The sequence below is a fragment of the Chiloscyllium plagiosum genome, unplaced genomic scaffold, assembly GCF_037043375.1.
Source record: "Chiloscyllium plagiosum isolate Xiang-an unplaced genomic scaffold, Cpla_swu_hap1 HiC_scaffold_2, whole genome shotgun sequence".
Classification (NCBI taxonomy): Eukaryota; Metazoa; Chordata; class Chondrichthyes; order Orectolobiformes; family Hemiscylliidae; genus Chiloscyllium; species Chiloscyllium plagiosum.
This window is the reverse complement of record NW_028270140.1, coordinates 141,565,565-141,584,099: the sequence shown is the minus strand read 5'-3', so window position 1 is coordinate 141,584,099 and position 18,535 is coordinate 141,565,565. Positions and strand designations below refer to the sequence as shown.

Genomic DNA, 18,535 nt, shown 5'->3' with positions numbered 1-18,535 from the left:
TCCCCTGACCCAAACCTCTCCTTGACATTTAGAACAGTGTTGCATAGCTCTCTATTGTCCACTCACAGAACTGTTATGGCCATTTGATCCATCACACCCATCGCAGCTCACCACATGAGCATTATGACCTAGTGCCATTCTCCTTCCTTTACCCCATAACTGTGCACATTGATTCTATTTACATAATCACCTATTTCCCTCTTCAATGCCTGAACCTGCCTCAACTACACTTCCAGGTAGTGCATTGTACATCCCAAACCCTAATTATTTACAGCGTGAATTTTTTGTTTCCTCCCTGCTGCATTTCTTTTGAAACTTACTTTAAATCACTAAACCCTTATTCCCAATTTTTTTATTGAGGTTTGAAACATCAGGGTTCTGAAAGGTTTCTCCCTCTCCACCCCATCCTGACCCTTCCTGATTTTGAAAATTTTGATCTTATCTCACCTTTAGCCATCTTCTGTCCAATAAAAACAGTTTCAATGCCTCCAATCTATTTTCGTAACTGAGGCTTCTCATCACTGTAACCGCTCTTGTAAACTGCAGTTCACTGTAGTAAACTCACTTCTAAATACTTAACAGAGATGTTCAAACTTACAAGTGTCTTTAATGGAACAGGCGAGGAAAAACAGCTTTTACTGGGACAACAGGGGCATCAGTAAAGAACTGGGGCAAGTGAAGATATGCTTTATTCAGTAAATTGTTACAAGTCAGATAACTCCAGGTTAAAGTCCAATATGTTTATTTGAATCACAAGATTTTGAAGAACTGTACCTTCATCAGATGAAGTGTGACTAATGAAGGAGCAGCACTTCAAAAGCTTGTGATTTCAAATAAACCTGTTGGACTATAACCTGGTGTCAAGTGACTTCTGACTTTGTCCACCCCAGTCCAACACTGGCGCCTCCACCATCTAGTAACTTGTTTTTAATAGAATTATAGAAATCCCACAGTGTGGAAGCAGGCCATTCAGCCCATCAAATCCATACCGACCCCTCGAAGAGCATTCCACTCAGGGCCTACCCCCTACCCTATGCCTGTAACCCTGCATTCTCCATGGCTAATCTACGTGGCTTGCACATCCCTGGGACACTACGGGCAATTTAGCATGGCCAACCTACCTAACCTGCACATCTTTGGACTGTGGAAGGAAACCAGAGCACCCGGAGGAAACCCACGCAGACACGGGGAGAATGTACAAACTCCACACAGACAGTCACCCGAAGGTAGAATCGAACCTGGTCCCTAGTGCTATGAGCCCCCATGTGCTGTCTAAAATGATAGTGGAAACAGATTCAATTTTCAATTGTTCGAATGCCTGGCTCCTGCTGAAAATGTGTACGTTTGTAAATATTTGTGAAAGACAAATTTGAAGGCAATAGGGAAAGAGTAGGAGCATTGGAAATAGTTGAATAGATCTTACAAAGAACCCATGCCTGTAGGATGGATTGAATGGCTTCCATTTACAGCAAACTTCTATTACATAGAAACATGAAGATTGATCTCTTAAATACACAGTTAAGCAGTTTACATGAACCTTATAATGCCAGGATGGTAACTGGATTTTTTTACCATTGTTCTTAGAATTTGAAGCGAGTGGCAGAGACCTGGATGGACGAATATGCAGAATACATCTACCAGCGGAGACCCGAGTACCGGCACCTCTCCACTGGAGACCTCACCGCCCAGAAAATGTTACGGAAGCACCTGAAATGCAAGGACTTCAAGTGGTTCATGACAGAAGTGGCCTGGGACCTGCCCAAGTACTACCCTCCTGTGGAACCCTCGCCCGCCGCCTGGGGAGAAGTGAGTACGAGGAAAGACAGATTGGCACCCCATGTGCTGGTGCTTGAAGTCACTATTAACCACAAATCACAGTCACATCACATTGTCACATCAACACACACACACACACACACACACACACCACACACACACACACACACACACACACACACACACCTTGGGTGGCAGCACTGTCATCTCTCAGTCAGAATGTCATAGGATTTAGTTCCTCGCTTTGAGACCTAATGAAATAACCCAAGTTGATATTTTCAATCCTTTATTGAGAGAGTGCTGCACTGTCAGAGGTGCAACCTTTTCAGAAGGTCATGGTCCCATCAATCCTCAGAGACGACTATAAAAGATCCCATTATACCTATCTTGAAGAAGAGCAGGAGGGAGTCCTCCCCAGTGTCCTATCCAATAGTTAACACTCAGCTGACATCGCTAAATATATCAAAATGAGCACATTCTAACTTTGATGGCTTGCTGTTTACAGATTGATTGCTGTGTTTCCTTACATTGCAACAATAATTGTATTTGTAAATTGCTTGATAGTTAATGAAGTGCTTTGGAATGTTCTGACATTATGAAAGAGAATGTAAGTCGAAGTGTCTTGTGTTATAGTGGTAACATCCTTACTTCTGGGCCAAGTCCCATCTGTTCCAGATCATAGCATCTTTGAGAAGTTTGATTAGAAGTATTTCTGAAAGCAAGCCTCTCATTTAAACCGTTCTCTGAGACCATGTTTTAGTTCATTCTCTAATTTGCATGATCCTCTGGTGGCCCTGTTAGAAGCAGCCAAAGGAATTTACTGTGAGAGTCTCCATGTGACACTTCTTTATGACTTTCTGTTCTCCATTTCTGTCTGCAATTCTCATTTTCCAAAAGCGTCCTGAATTTGGAACCAGCTAGCAGGTTTTTGACAATGGGAAGGACCCATACTATTACCGAAATTATGAGCTAACTCAGACTGGAAGAGGACATTCCAATAAGGGGTGTTGGTGTCATGATAATATCGCTGGCTTAATAATTCAGAACTCCAGGTAAATGGTCTGAGGCATAGGTGCAAATCTCACCATGTCAGATTGTAAATTTGAATTCAATATGGAAAATAAGCTGGAATTAAATTGCTAATCTAATGGTAAGCCACTGCTGATTTGATTTTTCTGTTTTCTCAAAAAAACAACTGGTTCACTAATGTCCTTCATGGAGAGAAATCTGCCATCCTTACCTGGTCTGACTGACATGTAACTCCAGACCTACAGCAATGTGACTGACTCTTAACTGCTCATTGGACAAGTAGGGTTAGGAAATAAATGTTGGCCTAGTCAGCAACATCCCATTAACAAACGGTAGGAAATTACTGGTATGGGACGGTATAGAGGCTCAGTGGTTAGCACTGCTACATCACAGGGCCAGGGGCCCAGGTTTGATTCCAGCCTCGGGTGACTGTCTGTGTAGAGTTTGCACATTCTTCCTGTGTCTGCGTGGGTTTGCTCCGGTTTCCTCCCACAGTCAAAAGATGTGCAGGTGAGGTGAATTGGCTATGTTCAATTGCCCATCGTGTCCAGGGATGTGTAGAGAAGGTGCATTAGTCAGGGGTAAATATAAGGTAGAGGGAATGAGTCTGGATGGGTCATGCTTTGAAGGGTCGGTGTGGACTTGTTGGACTGGGGCCTGTTTCCACACTGTAGGTATTCTGTTCTATTCTCTAATATAAATGGGAAGGTAGGGAATGTGGAAGAAAATAGAAATTTGATGTAAATTTAAATTTGATCAATTAAAGCTGGTTGATGGGTACAAAAAATTGATTTAAAAAATTGAAAGAATCATCTTATACGAGCTGGAATATAAAGAAGTGGAGATTTGTATCTGATGCATCAAGCTCCGGTTAGATGCCAACAAGAATGCTGTGGCAATTCTGCAGGAAGGATATTTTATCTTTGGAGAAGGGGAAGCATAATATTCACCATCATGATAATGGGGATAATGGGGTAAAAGGATTGAATTATGGGGACAGGCGGCAGAGACCTTTTCTTTATTCATTCCATAGTGGGACATGGGTGTCGTTGGCTGATGAGCATTTTCTGTCCATCTCTATTGCCCTTTAGAAGGTGGTGGTGAGCTGCCTTCTTGAACCACTGCAGTCCACATGTTGTGCATTGATCTACAATGCCGTTAGGGAGGGAATTCCAGGATATTGACCCAGCAACGATGAAAGAACAGCAATATATTTCCAAGTCAGGGTAGTAATTGGCTACGAGGCGGTGGTGTTCTCATATATCTGCTGTGCCCTTGTCCTTCTATATGGAAGTGATCATCAGTTTGGAAGGTGTTGTCTAATGATATTTGGTGCATCTTGTACATAATACACTCTGTTGCTACTGAGCATTGATGGTGGAGGGAGTGGATGTTTGTGGATGTGGTGCCAATCAAGTGGACTTGATTGGCACCACATATCCTGGATATTTTCAAGTTTCTTGAGTGTTGTTGGAGCTGCATTCATCCAGGCAAGTGGGGAGTATTCCATTTGACTTATGCCTTGTTGATGGTGGACAGTCTTTGGGGAATCAGGAGGTGAGTTATTCACTGCAGTATTCCTCGCCTTTGAACTGTTCTTGTAGCCATTGGATTGATGTAGTGAGTTCGGTTGAATTTCTGGTCAATGATAACCCCAGGATGTTGATAGTGTGGAGGCATTCAGTGATGATAACACCATTGAATGTCAAGGAGCCGTGGTTAGATTCCTGTTCTTAGACATTGTGTGGCATTTGTGTGGTGCAAATGTTCCTTGCCACTTTGTCAGCCCAAGCTTGGATATTGTCCAGTTTTTGTTGTATTTAAACATGGATTGCTTCAGTATCTGAGGAGCTGCGAATGGTGTCAAACATTGTACAACCATCGGTGAACATCCCCACTTCTGACTCTATGATGGAGGGATGCAGCTTGTGCTTCTGGGCTTGGGTATGGAAGACACAGGAATGGTTACCTTGAGGTGCTTAACATCATGGAAGGAACAAATAGAATAGAGAGAGAAAGAAAGTATTTCCTCTCATGTGAGCGTATATAACTAAAGGGTGTAACCTTAAAGCTGGAACCAGTCCCTTTGGAGGCAATATTCAGAAAGGTTTCTGCACATAAAAGATAGTGTAAATCTGGAGTTTACCCCAAAAATGTTATTACAGCTGGAGAAATGGAGATTGATAGTTTTATATTAAGCCAGCAATAAAAAAAAAGTCAAAGCAGGAGTATGGAGCTATGATATAAAGCCAACATGATTTAATTGAATGAATGATCGAGCCCAGGAGCAAAGTGGCCCTCTATGTTCCTATGATCTGGCAGGAAAGCCGTTCACTGCTGAGCACAAGGTTTCTTCTTCCAGTGCATCTTTGCCATCTGCAGCTAACCCAGTCAGAAGTAACGCTGCTTCCACGAACCCTGTAAATGACTACTGTTCATCCCCAGACCTGAGGGAGCTCCAGGAATCTGTGAGCATCAGAGCTTGAAAGTCACAGTCTGGGAGAGGGAGAAAACGCAGCTATCACAGACTCCCAGTCCTCATCACAAGGATCTGTGTGAAATGAATAGATTTGATCCATTAGTCTGACGGCTGACTGCACCAGGTTGCTTCAAATGTCATTTAATGTGCATTAGAACGACATTTAAACACCACAGTGTGAAGGAAGATCATCTTCTTGCCCTTTAGCCTATTCCCTAATTGTTTGCAAATGTGTTATTCATTTTTTATGCATTTAAATGCCTACTGAGTTCACTGCTAAATTGAGTTTACAACAGTTCCAATTATTTGAAAAATATTCCCTAATCTCAGCAGTGAATTAAGATATCACCAAGATTATCCATTCATCACAAACAGGTGGCATTTATATAGTAACCGTACTATTGGAACACCCCAAAGGGCTTCACGTAGGAAAAACGGATTGCTTGGTAAGTTCGAAGGGATAAAGAATGAGGAGGCCTTTGTAGATTGGGGGAAAGACCCTGAACAGATGTCCCAGAATATCAGGCCAGTTAGGAATCATGAAGCAAGAGGAGAATATAAAAGGGAATGACCTTCAATGTTTACTCCTTCTATCACCAATGCACAGTGGCAGCAGAGGATACCATCTACAACTTGCACTGCAGCAATTCATCCCAGCTTCCTCTGACAGTACATTCTAAACCCACCAACTCTGCCACTTAGAAAGGCAAGGGCAGCAGGAACATGAGAACCAGTATTCCCTCTAATCTTCATTAACATTACCTTTCATCTTCCTTTCCAGCTTTACTAGAGGTCCATGCTTGGCAGCGACTTCCAGAACTGGAGGTTAATGCTGTAGTTGGCATGCCAACACCAATCACCATGCATGCCCGCAGCCTGCAGTCCAGAGCTTAGAGTCAATACTACCACTTGCAAGTTCCCTTCTAACCCTCTCGCCATCCTGTCTCTCTTCATTCATGGGATGAGGGCGTCCCCATCTAGGCAGCATCCCTAATTGCCCAGGGCTCTGGAGTCACATGGAGGCCAGACCAGGTAAGGATGGCAGGTTCCTTCTCTAAAAGATATTAGTGAACCAGATGGGTTTTCCCCCAATAATTGTCAATGGTTTCACTGTTGTCTTTAGATTCGTAATTCCAGATTTTTATTACATTCAAATTCTACCATCTGCCGTAGCAGGATTTGAACCCAGGTCCTCAGAACATTATCTGAATCTCTAGACTAACAGTCCAGTGATAATACCACTAGGACATCACTTTCCCTTAACTTGGAACTACATCGATATTCATTCATTCAGTAAAACCCCTGGACCTTATTCCCTGACAGCACTGAGGATGATCCTACACCACACAGCCTAGAATGATTCAAAGAAGTTGGTTCACCATCCTCTTCTGAAGGACAATTTGAGATAGCCAATAAGTACTGGTCTGGCCAATATTGCCTACATCCTGTGATTGTAAAAATATAATTGGCCACTGCATAATACTGTTCATATGTACACATATGAATGGGGATGTAAACCTGGACTAAATGGTGTGATCAGGAGAGATGGGAGAACAGGTCTTAGGGTGAAATTCTGTCACTGAGGCTTAGAACTATGACTCAAAGCCAACAGGAGAGCCACCAAGCCATTGTTAACAACAGAGATGGGAAAGAATGTGATAGGGTAGGTGCAGAGAAGCTATTTTCTATGGCTAAGGAGTTCAGAAAATGAGGGCATTATGCAAATTCAGTTAGCACTTCTTCTGACAAAGGCTAGTAGAACACTGGAATTCTGTCTCCCATTAAGCTAGGGGACAATAGGAAATGCCGATGTCAGGCTTCGCAGGTTTTGGTTAGACATGGGCATTTTAGGTCACAGAGCCAAGAGGGATTGTAGCAATGAAGGCAAAGGTATACCATGATACGATTAAATGATTGAAACAGGCTCCAATAGTTGAATGATCTAAGTCTGCTTCTATGACCTGTCATCGCTCACAAATGAGTATAACCTTTGTTCTTCCAGTGCCATTCACTCAGTCATAGAATCTCTACCGGCCATTTGGCTCATCAAGTCCACACCAACATCCCCAAAGATGGTCCCACCCAGACACACTCCTCTACCCTATCCTTATAACCCTTCATTTGCAATGGTCAATCCACCTAACCTGTACATCTTTGGACTGTGGGAAGAAACCATAGCACCTGGAGTAGACTCAACCAGCACGGGGAGAATATACAAACTCCACATGGAGATTTGCCCAAGGCTGGAATTGATTCCGGATCCCTGGCACTGTGAGGCACATGTGTTTTAATGTGTATTTGTGTGTGTGAGAGAGATCATACCCAGTACTTTAAATGTGTACTAACCTTGTTTAAAAAAAAACTGTTTACTTTGAAAGTGGTAACTAAATGTGCCTACATGCATGCATCATGGAAACAGATGAATTATGTTATCATAATTAAAGATAATGGCAAACTGATCAACAATGAAATGATTGATAGACTTAATGGCTTCAAAATGGAGCTCTTGCCACTAATTTTCAGCCAATAGATTCCAACATTTTGCCAGCTGCTTTAGCTTCAACAACGAGTGGTGGACAGCAGAAGGAAGATGAAATTAAGGCAATGACAGTACTGCATTTTAAAGTTACAGGGAAAATTGGGAAAGACAGCATAGATAAAATAAATGAAATTAGAATATAGAATCTAGAACAGTACAGCACCGGAATGGGCTCTTCAGCCTATGATGTTGTGTCGAACATGATGCCAAATTTAACTAATCCCTTCTGCCTACCCTTGGTCCATATCCCTCCATTCATTCCAAATTCCCACCAAATTACAGGTGATATCTATAGCATATGATTACATTGCTAGTTGTTGTATTAAAATCCTTTTCATGTGCATGAGCTAAGTGTGTTTTTTCTGCCCAGAGAGAGATTCACCTCATAGACTCCCACCAGCAGTCAAAGGATGAGCATTTTAAAGTGTACCAGTACTCTGCAGTTGCTGCAGATGGCAGCAAAGGGTAATAAGAGGCAATCACTCTCACGGTCGCCATCTACAGACATTTAATGATATTGCAACAGTCCCTTCAATGTCCACATACATAACGTAGTCATGATTTGGAGGCGTCAGTGTTGGACTGTACAAAAGTAAAAATCATACAGCATCAGGTTATAGTCCAACAGGTTTTTTTGGAAGCATAGGATGAAGGAGCAGCGCTTCAAAAACTAATGCTTCCAAATAAACCTGTTGGACTATAACCTGGTGTTGTGTGATTTTTAACTTTAACTTATTAATGGACAACAAAAATGAAAATTGTAATGTCTGTGGTTTAAAATTCTCAGAGAGGTAAGTGAGCCCACATTTTTGCCATTGGTAGTGTGGGTCACTCACTGATGCAGGTGTCAGAAACACTGAGGCACTTGCAATGGTGGGGGAGGAGAGAAGGTTTTGCGAGCAAAATCAGAGCTCCTCAATAATTTAATTCTCACCCTAAGATGGAGTAGCCTTGGATTTTACTGTCAAGGCAGAAAGCCCAACACCGGAAGGAAATGCCAGAAGCCACATACATGTGTGTGCAGCAGGTTCTCTGGTCGAATTTTGTGGTTCAGCCAATCAAGTGGATGGCAGAAAGGCCACCATCTTGTGAAGGAAGATATACTGCCCCCTTGTGGCTGTCAGATTTAATAGAAAGCTGACAGCTCAGCACTGACGCCAAAGCGTGTTGTTAAACTTGAAAAGGTTCAGAAAAGATTTACATGGACGTTGCTGGGTTTGAGCAATTGGGAGAGGCTGAATAGGCTATGGCTGTTTTCCCTGCAGAGCCAGAGGCTGAGGAATGATCTTATAGAAGTTTATAAAATCATGAGGGGCATGCATAGGATAAATAGACGAGGTCTTTTCCCTGGGGTGGGGAAGTCCAGAACTAGAAGGCATTGGTTTAAGGTGAGAGGGAAAAGATTTAAAAGGGACCTAAAGACCAACTTTTTCATGCAGAGGGTGGTGTGCATATGGAATGAGCTGCCAGTGGAAGTGGTGGAGGCTGGCACAATTACAAATTTTAAAAGGCATCTGGATGGGTTTATTAATGTGAAAGATTTAGAGGGATATGGGCCAAGTGCTGTCATATGGGACTAGATTAATTTAGGATATCTGGTCGGCATGGATGAGTTGGACCAAAGGGTCTGTTTCCGTGTTGTACATCTCAATGACTCTATGACTATGAGATGGGCTAGGACTCTCCAGCCCATAGCAGGTAGGCACAACATATCACTGATAAAATGTAAGGCTGTAGTTGAAGGATTGGGAATAGGCCATTTATGACTGAGATGAAGAGAATTTCTTCACCCAGAGAGTGGTGGGCCTGTGGAATTCTCTGCCACAGAAAGCAGTTGGAGTGAGAACGTTGAATGTTTTCGAGAAGGAAATTGGTACAATTCTTAGGGCTAAAGCAATCAAAGGTTGTGGGGTGAAAGATGGTACACCAGATTGGAGGATAATCCACTCTGGGGAAACTTCAAGAGCTTTGTTGGCTCTCTCCCCTAGTCCACAGTTCCCTTGGCTTTATAAAACCATCTGTACTACATCCAGACTCCTCTAACCCTGCATGTAGCTGGAGCCCTCCTCCTGCCTACAGCACTGTACAACAGTCTCTGTTTGGGCTTTAATGTGGGGAAATTGGTTGGCCACTTACTTGGGACCTGCCATTCCAACACCAGAAACTCAGAGCCTCCTCGTACTTCAACCCAAATAGTCAAACCCAAGAAGCATAAATGAGATTCAAATTGCAAATAGGAAGAAAAGGTTGAGAAAGAAAAGTGGGATTTAGAGGAAAAAATAATAGACAGACAAATTTCAAACAAAATTAAGCCTCCAACAGTAGTTAAATTATGAAGAAACAGAAACATAGAAACATCAAAAATAGGGACTGGAGTAGGCCATTCTACCCTTTGAGCCTACTCCATCATTCCAAATGATCACGGCTGATCATCCAGTTCAGGGCCTTGTTCCCGCTTTCTCCCCATACCCTTTCATCCTGAAGAATGACATTTATCTCCTTCTTAAAAATATTCAATGCTTAGGCCTCAACTACTTTCTGTGGCAGAGCAGTCCACAGGCTCCCCGCTGTCTGGATGACAAAATTTCTCCTCATCTCAATCTTAAATGGCCTTCCCCATATCCTTAGACAGTGATGAAAATGTGTTGCTGGAAAAGCACAGCAGGTCAGGCAGCATCCAGGGAACAGGAGAATCGACGTTTCGGGCATAAGCCCTTCTTCAGGAAGCCCTTAAGGGCTTATGCCCGAAACGTCGATTCTCCTGTTCCTTGGATGCTGCATGACCTGCTGCGCTTTTCCAGCAACACATTTTCAGCTCTGATCTCCAGCATCTGCAGACCTCACTTTCTCCTTAGACAGTGATGCCTGGTTCTGGATTCCCCCATCACCAGGAATATGGTACCTGTGATGACCTTGTCTAGTCCTGTTAGAATAGGTTTCAATGAGATCTCCCCATATTCTTCTAAACTCCATCGAACAAAGTCCTTACCAATTCATTCTCTTTTCATACGTCAGTCCTGTCATCTTAGGAATCAGTCTGATAAACCAGAGTGGGCGGCATGATGGCACAGTGGTTAGCACTGCTGCCTCACAGCGCCAGAGACCCGGGTTCAATACCCGCCTCAGGTGACTGACTGTGTGGAGTTTGCACGTTCTCCCCGTGTCTGCGTGGGTTTCCTCCAGGTGCTCCGGTTTCCTCCCACAGTCCAAAGATGTGCAGGTCAGGTGAATTGGCCATGCTAAATTGCCCGTAGTGTTAGGTGAGGGATAAATGTAGGAGTATGGGTGGGTTTCGCTTCGGCGGGGCGGTGTGGACTTGTTGGGCCGAAGGGCCTGTTTCCACACTGTAAGTAATCTAATCTAATCTAATCTAATTGTTGCACGTCCTCGTAGACAGAACATCCTTCCTCAGATAAGGAGAGCAAAACTGCTCACAATACTCCAGGTATGATCTCACCAAGGCCCTGATCAATCACCTGATGAAGGAGCAGTGCTCCAAAAGCTCGTGCTTCCAATTAAACCTGTTGGACTATAACCTGGTGTTGTGTGATTTTTAACTTTGTACACCCCAGTCCAACACCGGCATCTCCGAATTATGAAGGCCAATACACCATTTGTCTTCTTCACTATCTGTTGCAACGACACGCTTTCAGTGATTGGTGTACAAGAACAGCCAGGTTAAAAGTGAAAGTGAGGTCTGCAGATGCTGGAGATCAGAGCTGAAAAAGTGTTGCTGGAAAAGCACAGCAGGTCAGGCAGCATCCAAGGAGCAGAAGAATCGACGTTTCGAGCGTGAGCCATTAAGAAGGGCTCATGCCTGAAACGTTGATTCTCCTGCTCCTTGGATGCTGCCTGACCTGCTGCGCTTTTCCAGCAACACATTTTCAGCTCAGGTTAAAAGTGAGTCTACATTTGTGAAACTACACTTTAAGAGATGTTGTTTGGCTGCAATTATGATTTATCACACCATTACTATTCCATTTACATATAAATGGACCAGCCCTAACATTTCCACCATGTTTAGAAGTAATTAGTGGATAAATACAATAATTTTGTGCTTTTGTAGATATTTCATTGAAGTTCTCTTATAACTCAGCAGGGTACACAGGACTCCTACTACCAGAACATGTGCAGATTTGGAAAGTAGCTGTGAGTTTTACTCCTTCATGAGTATTGATGCCCTCAGCAATACCCCTTTATTCTCAACAATAGACCATTGAAACCTAAGGTTAATATGCAAAGGCATTCTGTGCGCAATTTGCAAATTAGAATTAAAAGCAGAGAACAGTTTTAAATTCATGATGGATTGGTCAGCAAAGAAGGAAGGGGTCCGTTTAGAATTTCTTCTGAATATGGAGGAATGAAAAATGTTAATCAACGCAGTTCAGAATCAGGAACCAGTTTGCCAAGTGCATCGGATAAAGGTCCCAGGGCACATCCCAGAGCCAGCAGAAGACAAACCTGGATGCAGAGCCAAGAACAGGAAGTTGTGAGGAGACACTGTCAAACACATGTTTAAAGTAGTGTTTGAGATTGGTCTAAAAGTCGGAGAGAGGACAGAGAAGGATTTGGAGAGTTCCAATCTATGTTTGAAGATGTGACTATTAGTCTTAGCAAGGCACAGTTGATAATATTCTCCCTTTATGTCTGAAGTGCATTTTGGGAATTCAGACAGTAATCCTGCAAAGTAGACAAGCAGGAGGCTGGAAAAGCACAGTGAGCCATGCAGCATCAGGAAGTGGCAAAGTCAACATTGTGGGTGTAACCCTTCTTCAGGACTGGGAGTTGGGGTGAGGGGAGCTCCACATAAAGGGGGGGGGGGGTGAGAGAGAGGGTTTTGGATGGGGAGAGATGTGAGTTGGGGATATGTGAACACCGTTGGAGGGTACGACCTGGTTGGTCATTGGAAAGAATGAACCTGGTTGGTGGAAGGGAGGAGTGGGAGCGGGAGGGGCTGAGAAGGGACTTGGGGGATGGGGAGGGAGCTTATTTGAAACTGGAGAATTCAATGTTGAGTCTTCCAGGCTGCAGAATGCCCAGTCGGAAAATGAGGTGTGGTTCCTCCAGTTTGCTGTCTGATTCGTTGTGGCATTGGAGGAGGTCAAGGATGGTCATGTCAGAAAGGGAATGGGATGGGGAATTAAAATGGGTGGTGACTGGGAGATCAGGTTGGCCCCTATGGGTCTGGTTGACATACTTGGCAAAACGTGCCCTGACTTTACATTTGGTCTCACTGATGCAAAGAACATCACATCGGGAACACTGGATACAGTAAACTAGGTTGGAGGAGAGGGTGGAGAATGTCTGTCTAACCTGAAAGGACTGTTTGGTGCCCTGGATGGAGGTGAGGGAGTGGGGTGCCAGCATCTGTAACCCAAAGGTGCTACATAAGTACAAACTGCTCTGTTAACTTCCCAATGTGTTTGAAAATCTTGCCAGTATAACACAGTGTGGTGTTAAGATCTGGAATCTGCTGCTTGACATGCCGGTGTAAAAAGATTATTCAATGGAAGTGTTTGGGTGATAGTATCTGTCAAAGAAACATTACACAACTGTGAAATAGTTGGGAAGTGGGACTAATCCTTTCAGAGAGCTGGCAGAGGCTTTGTGGACTAATGGTTACCATTTAGATTCAGAAATTTCTATCATGTGCATGAAATGTGATATCCTATGATGAAATCTGGGTGTAGTCATTTTCCTGTGGTCAGCCTGTGGGACTTGAACCCAGGCTTTCTGGCTCAGAGCTAGGGACATTACCACTGAGCCACAAGATAGTTTTAATCAACCCCATTCAGACATATCTTTGTGTCATGTGGGACTTGAAGCCAGGCTTCCTGGTTCTTAGGTCAGGACACTATCACCTGACCACAAGAGCCCTAGAAATCCCAGTGTTGATATTTTCTAACCAACTTGTTCAGAGGTGTTGTTGCACATCTCCAGAACAAGTGGGTTGTAAACCTGGGCCTCCTGGCTCAGAGATAGTGACATTATGACTGTGCCACAGGAGCTACAGCACTCTCCGTGTCATGTTGTTCACCTTCCCCTCACTGTACTGACTTGACGCTGATGAAGAAATCTAATTGCGTCTGAGTTTGAGTTGTGAGGAGAACCAGAACCAGCTGAAAGTCTGGCAGGCAGCCCTGACACGTGAGTGGGTATGGAGTGTGTTATTGAGTTAACCTCACTGTTCCCTACATAGCGTTGAAGACATGGCTCAGTCACTGGTCAGTTCAGAACAACAGTTAAATGTGTATGTGGGCATCAGCTGTGATTTTACTGAGCAAAGCGAGGGATTGGTATTTATCATCGTTTTTAAGACTTTGAGCCACTAGTAATTTGTGGACTAGATTACCTGACCCCGGAGTGACACTAACTCAGTCTTTCTGAGAAGATATCATTTGATGGAGGAAACGTGTCTCATATCTTGTTCCCTGCAGAGAAAGCAGGAGCTTAACAGAATCTGTTCTTTGACGTTCACCAGCTGGAGGCAAAAGATTATGATATAATCACTGGGCCAGTACCCTGGAACTCTCACTCCCTAACAGTACAGTGAGTGTACTGATACCACATAGTGGTTTAGGAAGGCAGCTCACCACCACTTTCTCCAGGGAGATGAGGGATGGACCAAATGTTGCCTGAGCTAGTGATGTTTGAACCCCACATGAATAAAGAATTGTCTCGTTTCCAGTGATGATGAATTAGCTTGTTGAGATCAGTTTGAGGATGCACAGAGAGCTCTCTGCTGCATGAATTGTTGTTAACATTATGGGAGTGGGTATTTCAGACCCTCTGAAATTTTAATTGGGATAGGGACATGTTTTTGTAAGTGACATGAATCACACCAGCACAGAGGTGGTGCGAACCATGGGGGAAACATGTTTTGGTGACAGGAAACTGTACAGAGTCATAGAGTTGTAGAAATGTACAGCACGGAAACAGACCCTTCGGTCCAAATCATCCATGCCGACCAGATATCCTAACTTAATCGAGTCCCATTTGTCAGCACTTGGCCCATATCCCTCTAAACCCTTTCTATTCACATATCCATCCAGATGCCTTTTAAATGTTGCAATTGTACCAGCCTCCACCACTTCCTTTGGAAGCTCATTCCATATACGTACCACCCTCTGCATGAAAACGTTGTCCCTTAGGTCCCTTTTACATCTTTCCCCTCTCACCCTAAACCTATGCCCTCTAGTTCTGGACTCCCCCACCCCAGGGAAAAGATGTTGTCTATTTACCCTATCCATGCCCCTCATGATTTTATAAATCTCTATAAGGTCACCCCTCAGCCTCTGACGTTGCAGGGAAAACAGCCCCAGCCTATTCAGCCTCTCCCGATAGCTTAAGTCCTCCAACCTTGGCAACATCCTTGTAAATCTTTTCTGAACCCTTTCAAGTTTCACATATGGAATTTACTCCTGTCATAGGGCAAAACTACAACATAAGTTATAAACATTTTTAACACAGTGATCTTTGGTCAACTTTAATTTGGATAAAATAATATTACATTAAACAATGTGATTACTAGGTTCCTACTTCTGTCAACTGGCAAGATGTCAAGGGAAAGAATGGCATTGTGATAGTCTTTAGGTGAATTCGGGTAAATTATGCATTGTACAATTTTGAAAAGCTACACCAGTTTGAAATACAAAGGCATCAAGGTGGCTCCATCCACCACGTCTACCTTAATTTCCGAGGTACCTTCAATGCTTCACAGAACCCCCAGGATTCAGAAGTCAGAAAGGTAGTCAAGGAGCTGGGCACATTTTGCTCCCGCATTGTTTGTGAGCTTGAAGTTTTCATATGGTCCATATGCCTGTTCACGGCCTTCGCTCCTACCCAAACGTTATACATCACTGGGCCTGACCTTGCATCTTATACATGCAGGCCCATTCCCACGATTCCTACACCAAACTTCGTCCCTTGAAGTAAACTCTCGCTCACTCCGAGGAGACTTGTGTCCGGCATTGGAGTTTCTGATGCCATTTCACCCTCCCTGCCCAGTCCAGGAAGACTAGGAAGAACCTGGTGCAGAGTGTTCTCTTCATTAGCAACTCTGTTTGAGCTAACCTAGTAGTTGCATTTGATTATAGGATCTGGGAATTTTGGCATCTAGGGAAGTTCTAGGCTGTTTCTTTAAGTCTTCAAAGTTTGTATTGCTGTTTCTGTCAGACAAATGGATAATGGATGGTAAAGAGTTGTCTTTCTTTGTCAGATACTCTTCAACTTGAGGAAATACTGAACTTTCCTGCTGGTAAACGATGGCCCGTTATCTGTGACCTACCCCTTTCAGGAGTCCATGGTTTTGCAAAAGGCATGCACAGTTTTCCTTTCATCGTCTCCATGTTTGACAAATGTACTCTATGCATGTCCAATCACTTTGAGTAAGCATCCACCCTGATGAGGGACATTGAGCCCATGAAAGGACCTGCAATAATGGGCCTGTAACCATCCCCAGGGTCTACCCGGCCATTCCCATCAAGCTGGAGGAACTATTGGTGATCATTTTTGTCTTTGTTGGCACTCTGGGCACTGCCCCATTAATGAGGCTATGACTGCATCCAAACCTGGTGACCCGACATGACTTCTCACCAACATCTTCACTTTGAAAACACCTGGATGACCCTGGTGGAGTTTAGCCAACCTGGGGCAACCTTTGCTCGGGCCAAATCACTCTTGCTCCCCATAATAATGCAGTCCTCTGCTGTGATTCAGTCTCTCTGGGTCCAAAATGGTTTCAGTTCTGGTTGTGATGGTCCTTTGACTTCCCCCTTCACCACCAACTGTTTCAGTTTTGGTAGGACTGGATATTTCTGTGTCCAAAGACTGATATTGTCAGCTGAGATCGGATGTGTGTTCCAGAAAATTTAAAACCATTATGGACTCTTCCAGTGGTGGTACCACCAGTGGTGTATTTGCATTCCTTACTTGTCTCCCCAGACAAAGTTCCAATTTGTAATTATATAGAGTTAGTATTCAAACCCACCGTTGAATTTGGCCTGAAGCTATGGGTGACACTGCCTTGTCCTCTTTGAGTAGGTATAGCAGGAGTTTGTCCATTCCTACTACAAATTTACATCTGTAAAGGTATTGGTGAAACTTCCTGACTCCAAATATGATCGCCAAACCTTGCTTCTGTATTTACGCTCTGCACTAACCAAAGTTCTGGATGATATGCTATTGGGTGTTCCTCTTCATTGGGCCACCTATAAGCTAATACTAACTCAATGTGGAGGTATCGCATACTAACACGGGGAGGTATCGCATGTCAATACTTGATCTCGCTTGGGAGCATAGTGTGCTAACACCTTAGAGGATGGTAGCTGTTTCTTCACTTCTCTGAAGGTTATGGCTTGGCTACATGACCATTTCCAAAACTGATCCTTTTTTAAGAGTTGATGCAAAGATGCCAGGATGGAAGCCAGGCTATGTATGAACTTTCCACAATCATTCACCAGCCCAAGGAAAGACCCACGCTCCAGTACAGACGTGGGAGACGGGGCAGCTTTGATTGTTTTCATTTTATCTCCCAACATGTGTAACCCGGTTTGACAACTCTGTAGCCTAAGTAGGTTGCTGAGGGTGCTTGGAAGACACATTTTTTTCCCTTCAAAGGTGTATGTCCACCTGGGAGAAATGTCTAAGGACTACATCCAAGTTCTCTCACTGCTCCGTATTGTTATTTCCTGTTATTAGCACATCATCCAGATAAATGGTGACCTGGTAAAATGTTCTCCTTCATCCACTGAAAATTTGCAGAGGCTGATGATACCCTAAATGGCAGTCTCGTATAGTGATACAAATCTTTATGGGTCTTACTTGTAACATGTTTCTGGGAATCCTCATCTAACTGCTATTGCAAGTACATATGGCTCATATTCCAGCTTCATGAAGAACAGCCCCCCCTGCCAGCTCAGCATATAATTCCAGTAGCTGAGGGATTAGGTATTTATCCAGTGCAAAAAGTGGTTTACCATTTGTTTAAAATCTCCACAAAGGTAAACCAGCCCATTGGGCTTCACAATCAGCACGACCGGTGCTGCCATACCACAAACTGAACTGGTTTGATGATTCCTACGCTTTCCATCTTCCTGATTTCTGCCTCTACTTTTGCCTGTAAGGCAAACAGTACTGGGCGGGCCATGCAGAATCATAGAGTTGCTTTCTGGTCATTGTGTACGATAGCCTTGTCTCCTTTGATGGTCCCCAGACCTTCCTGAAAAGCTTCTGGGTGTTCAATTAGGACTTCACTCAAGCACCCATTTTCTAAGTGAATCTTTCACAATGAATTTTGCCCCATCAAGTTTGGGTCCGAGCCTTTTACTACAATCAGTAGGAACTGAACTGTCTGCTTCTCATAAGAGACAGGAGTCAATGCTATACCTTTAATCTGAAGAGGTTCCCCGATTATGTTCTCAGTCTAGCCAAGGTCTTACACAAATTTAAGATTTGGAATCCAGATCGAATTTTGTTATAGACTGTTTTGCGATCACTGAAACAGCCACACCAGTATCGACCTCTATTAGAACTGAGTGACTATTTAACCAGACATTTATTTTGATTGTTTCTGATTTGGTTGTTGCTAAGCAATGTAACTGTTCCAAACCAGATGGAGGTGGTCTTTCCAGAGTGTGCACTCTCCTGGATACTGGTCTATGAGTTCACTTCCTCAATTCAGGCCTAATGGGAGACTCTTTTGCTGTCTCAAG

The 18,535-nt window shown here is 43.6% G+C and overlaps 1 protein-coding gene across 3 annotated transcripts in view; it reads left to right on the top strand.

Moving 5' to 3' along the window:
- The window catches only part of galntl6 (polypeptide N-acetylgalactosaminyltransferase like 6), a 1,318,324-nt gene that overhangs the window by 1,199,453 nt on the left and 100,336 nt on the right, over positions 1–18,535 (top strand). For all 3 annotated transcript variants that reach the window (XM_087993690.1, XM_087993684.1, XM_087993693.1), the window contains exon 10: positions 1,585–1,806. In XM_087993690.1, coding sequence (XP_087849816.1) covers positions 1,585–1,806 — 222 coding nt within the window. The remainder of the gene's footprint in view (positions 1–1,584; positions 1,807–18,535) is intronic.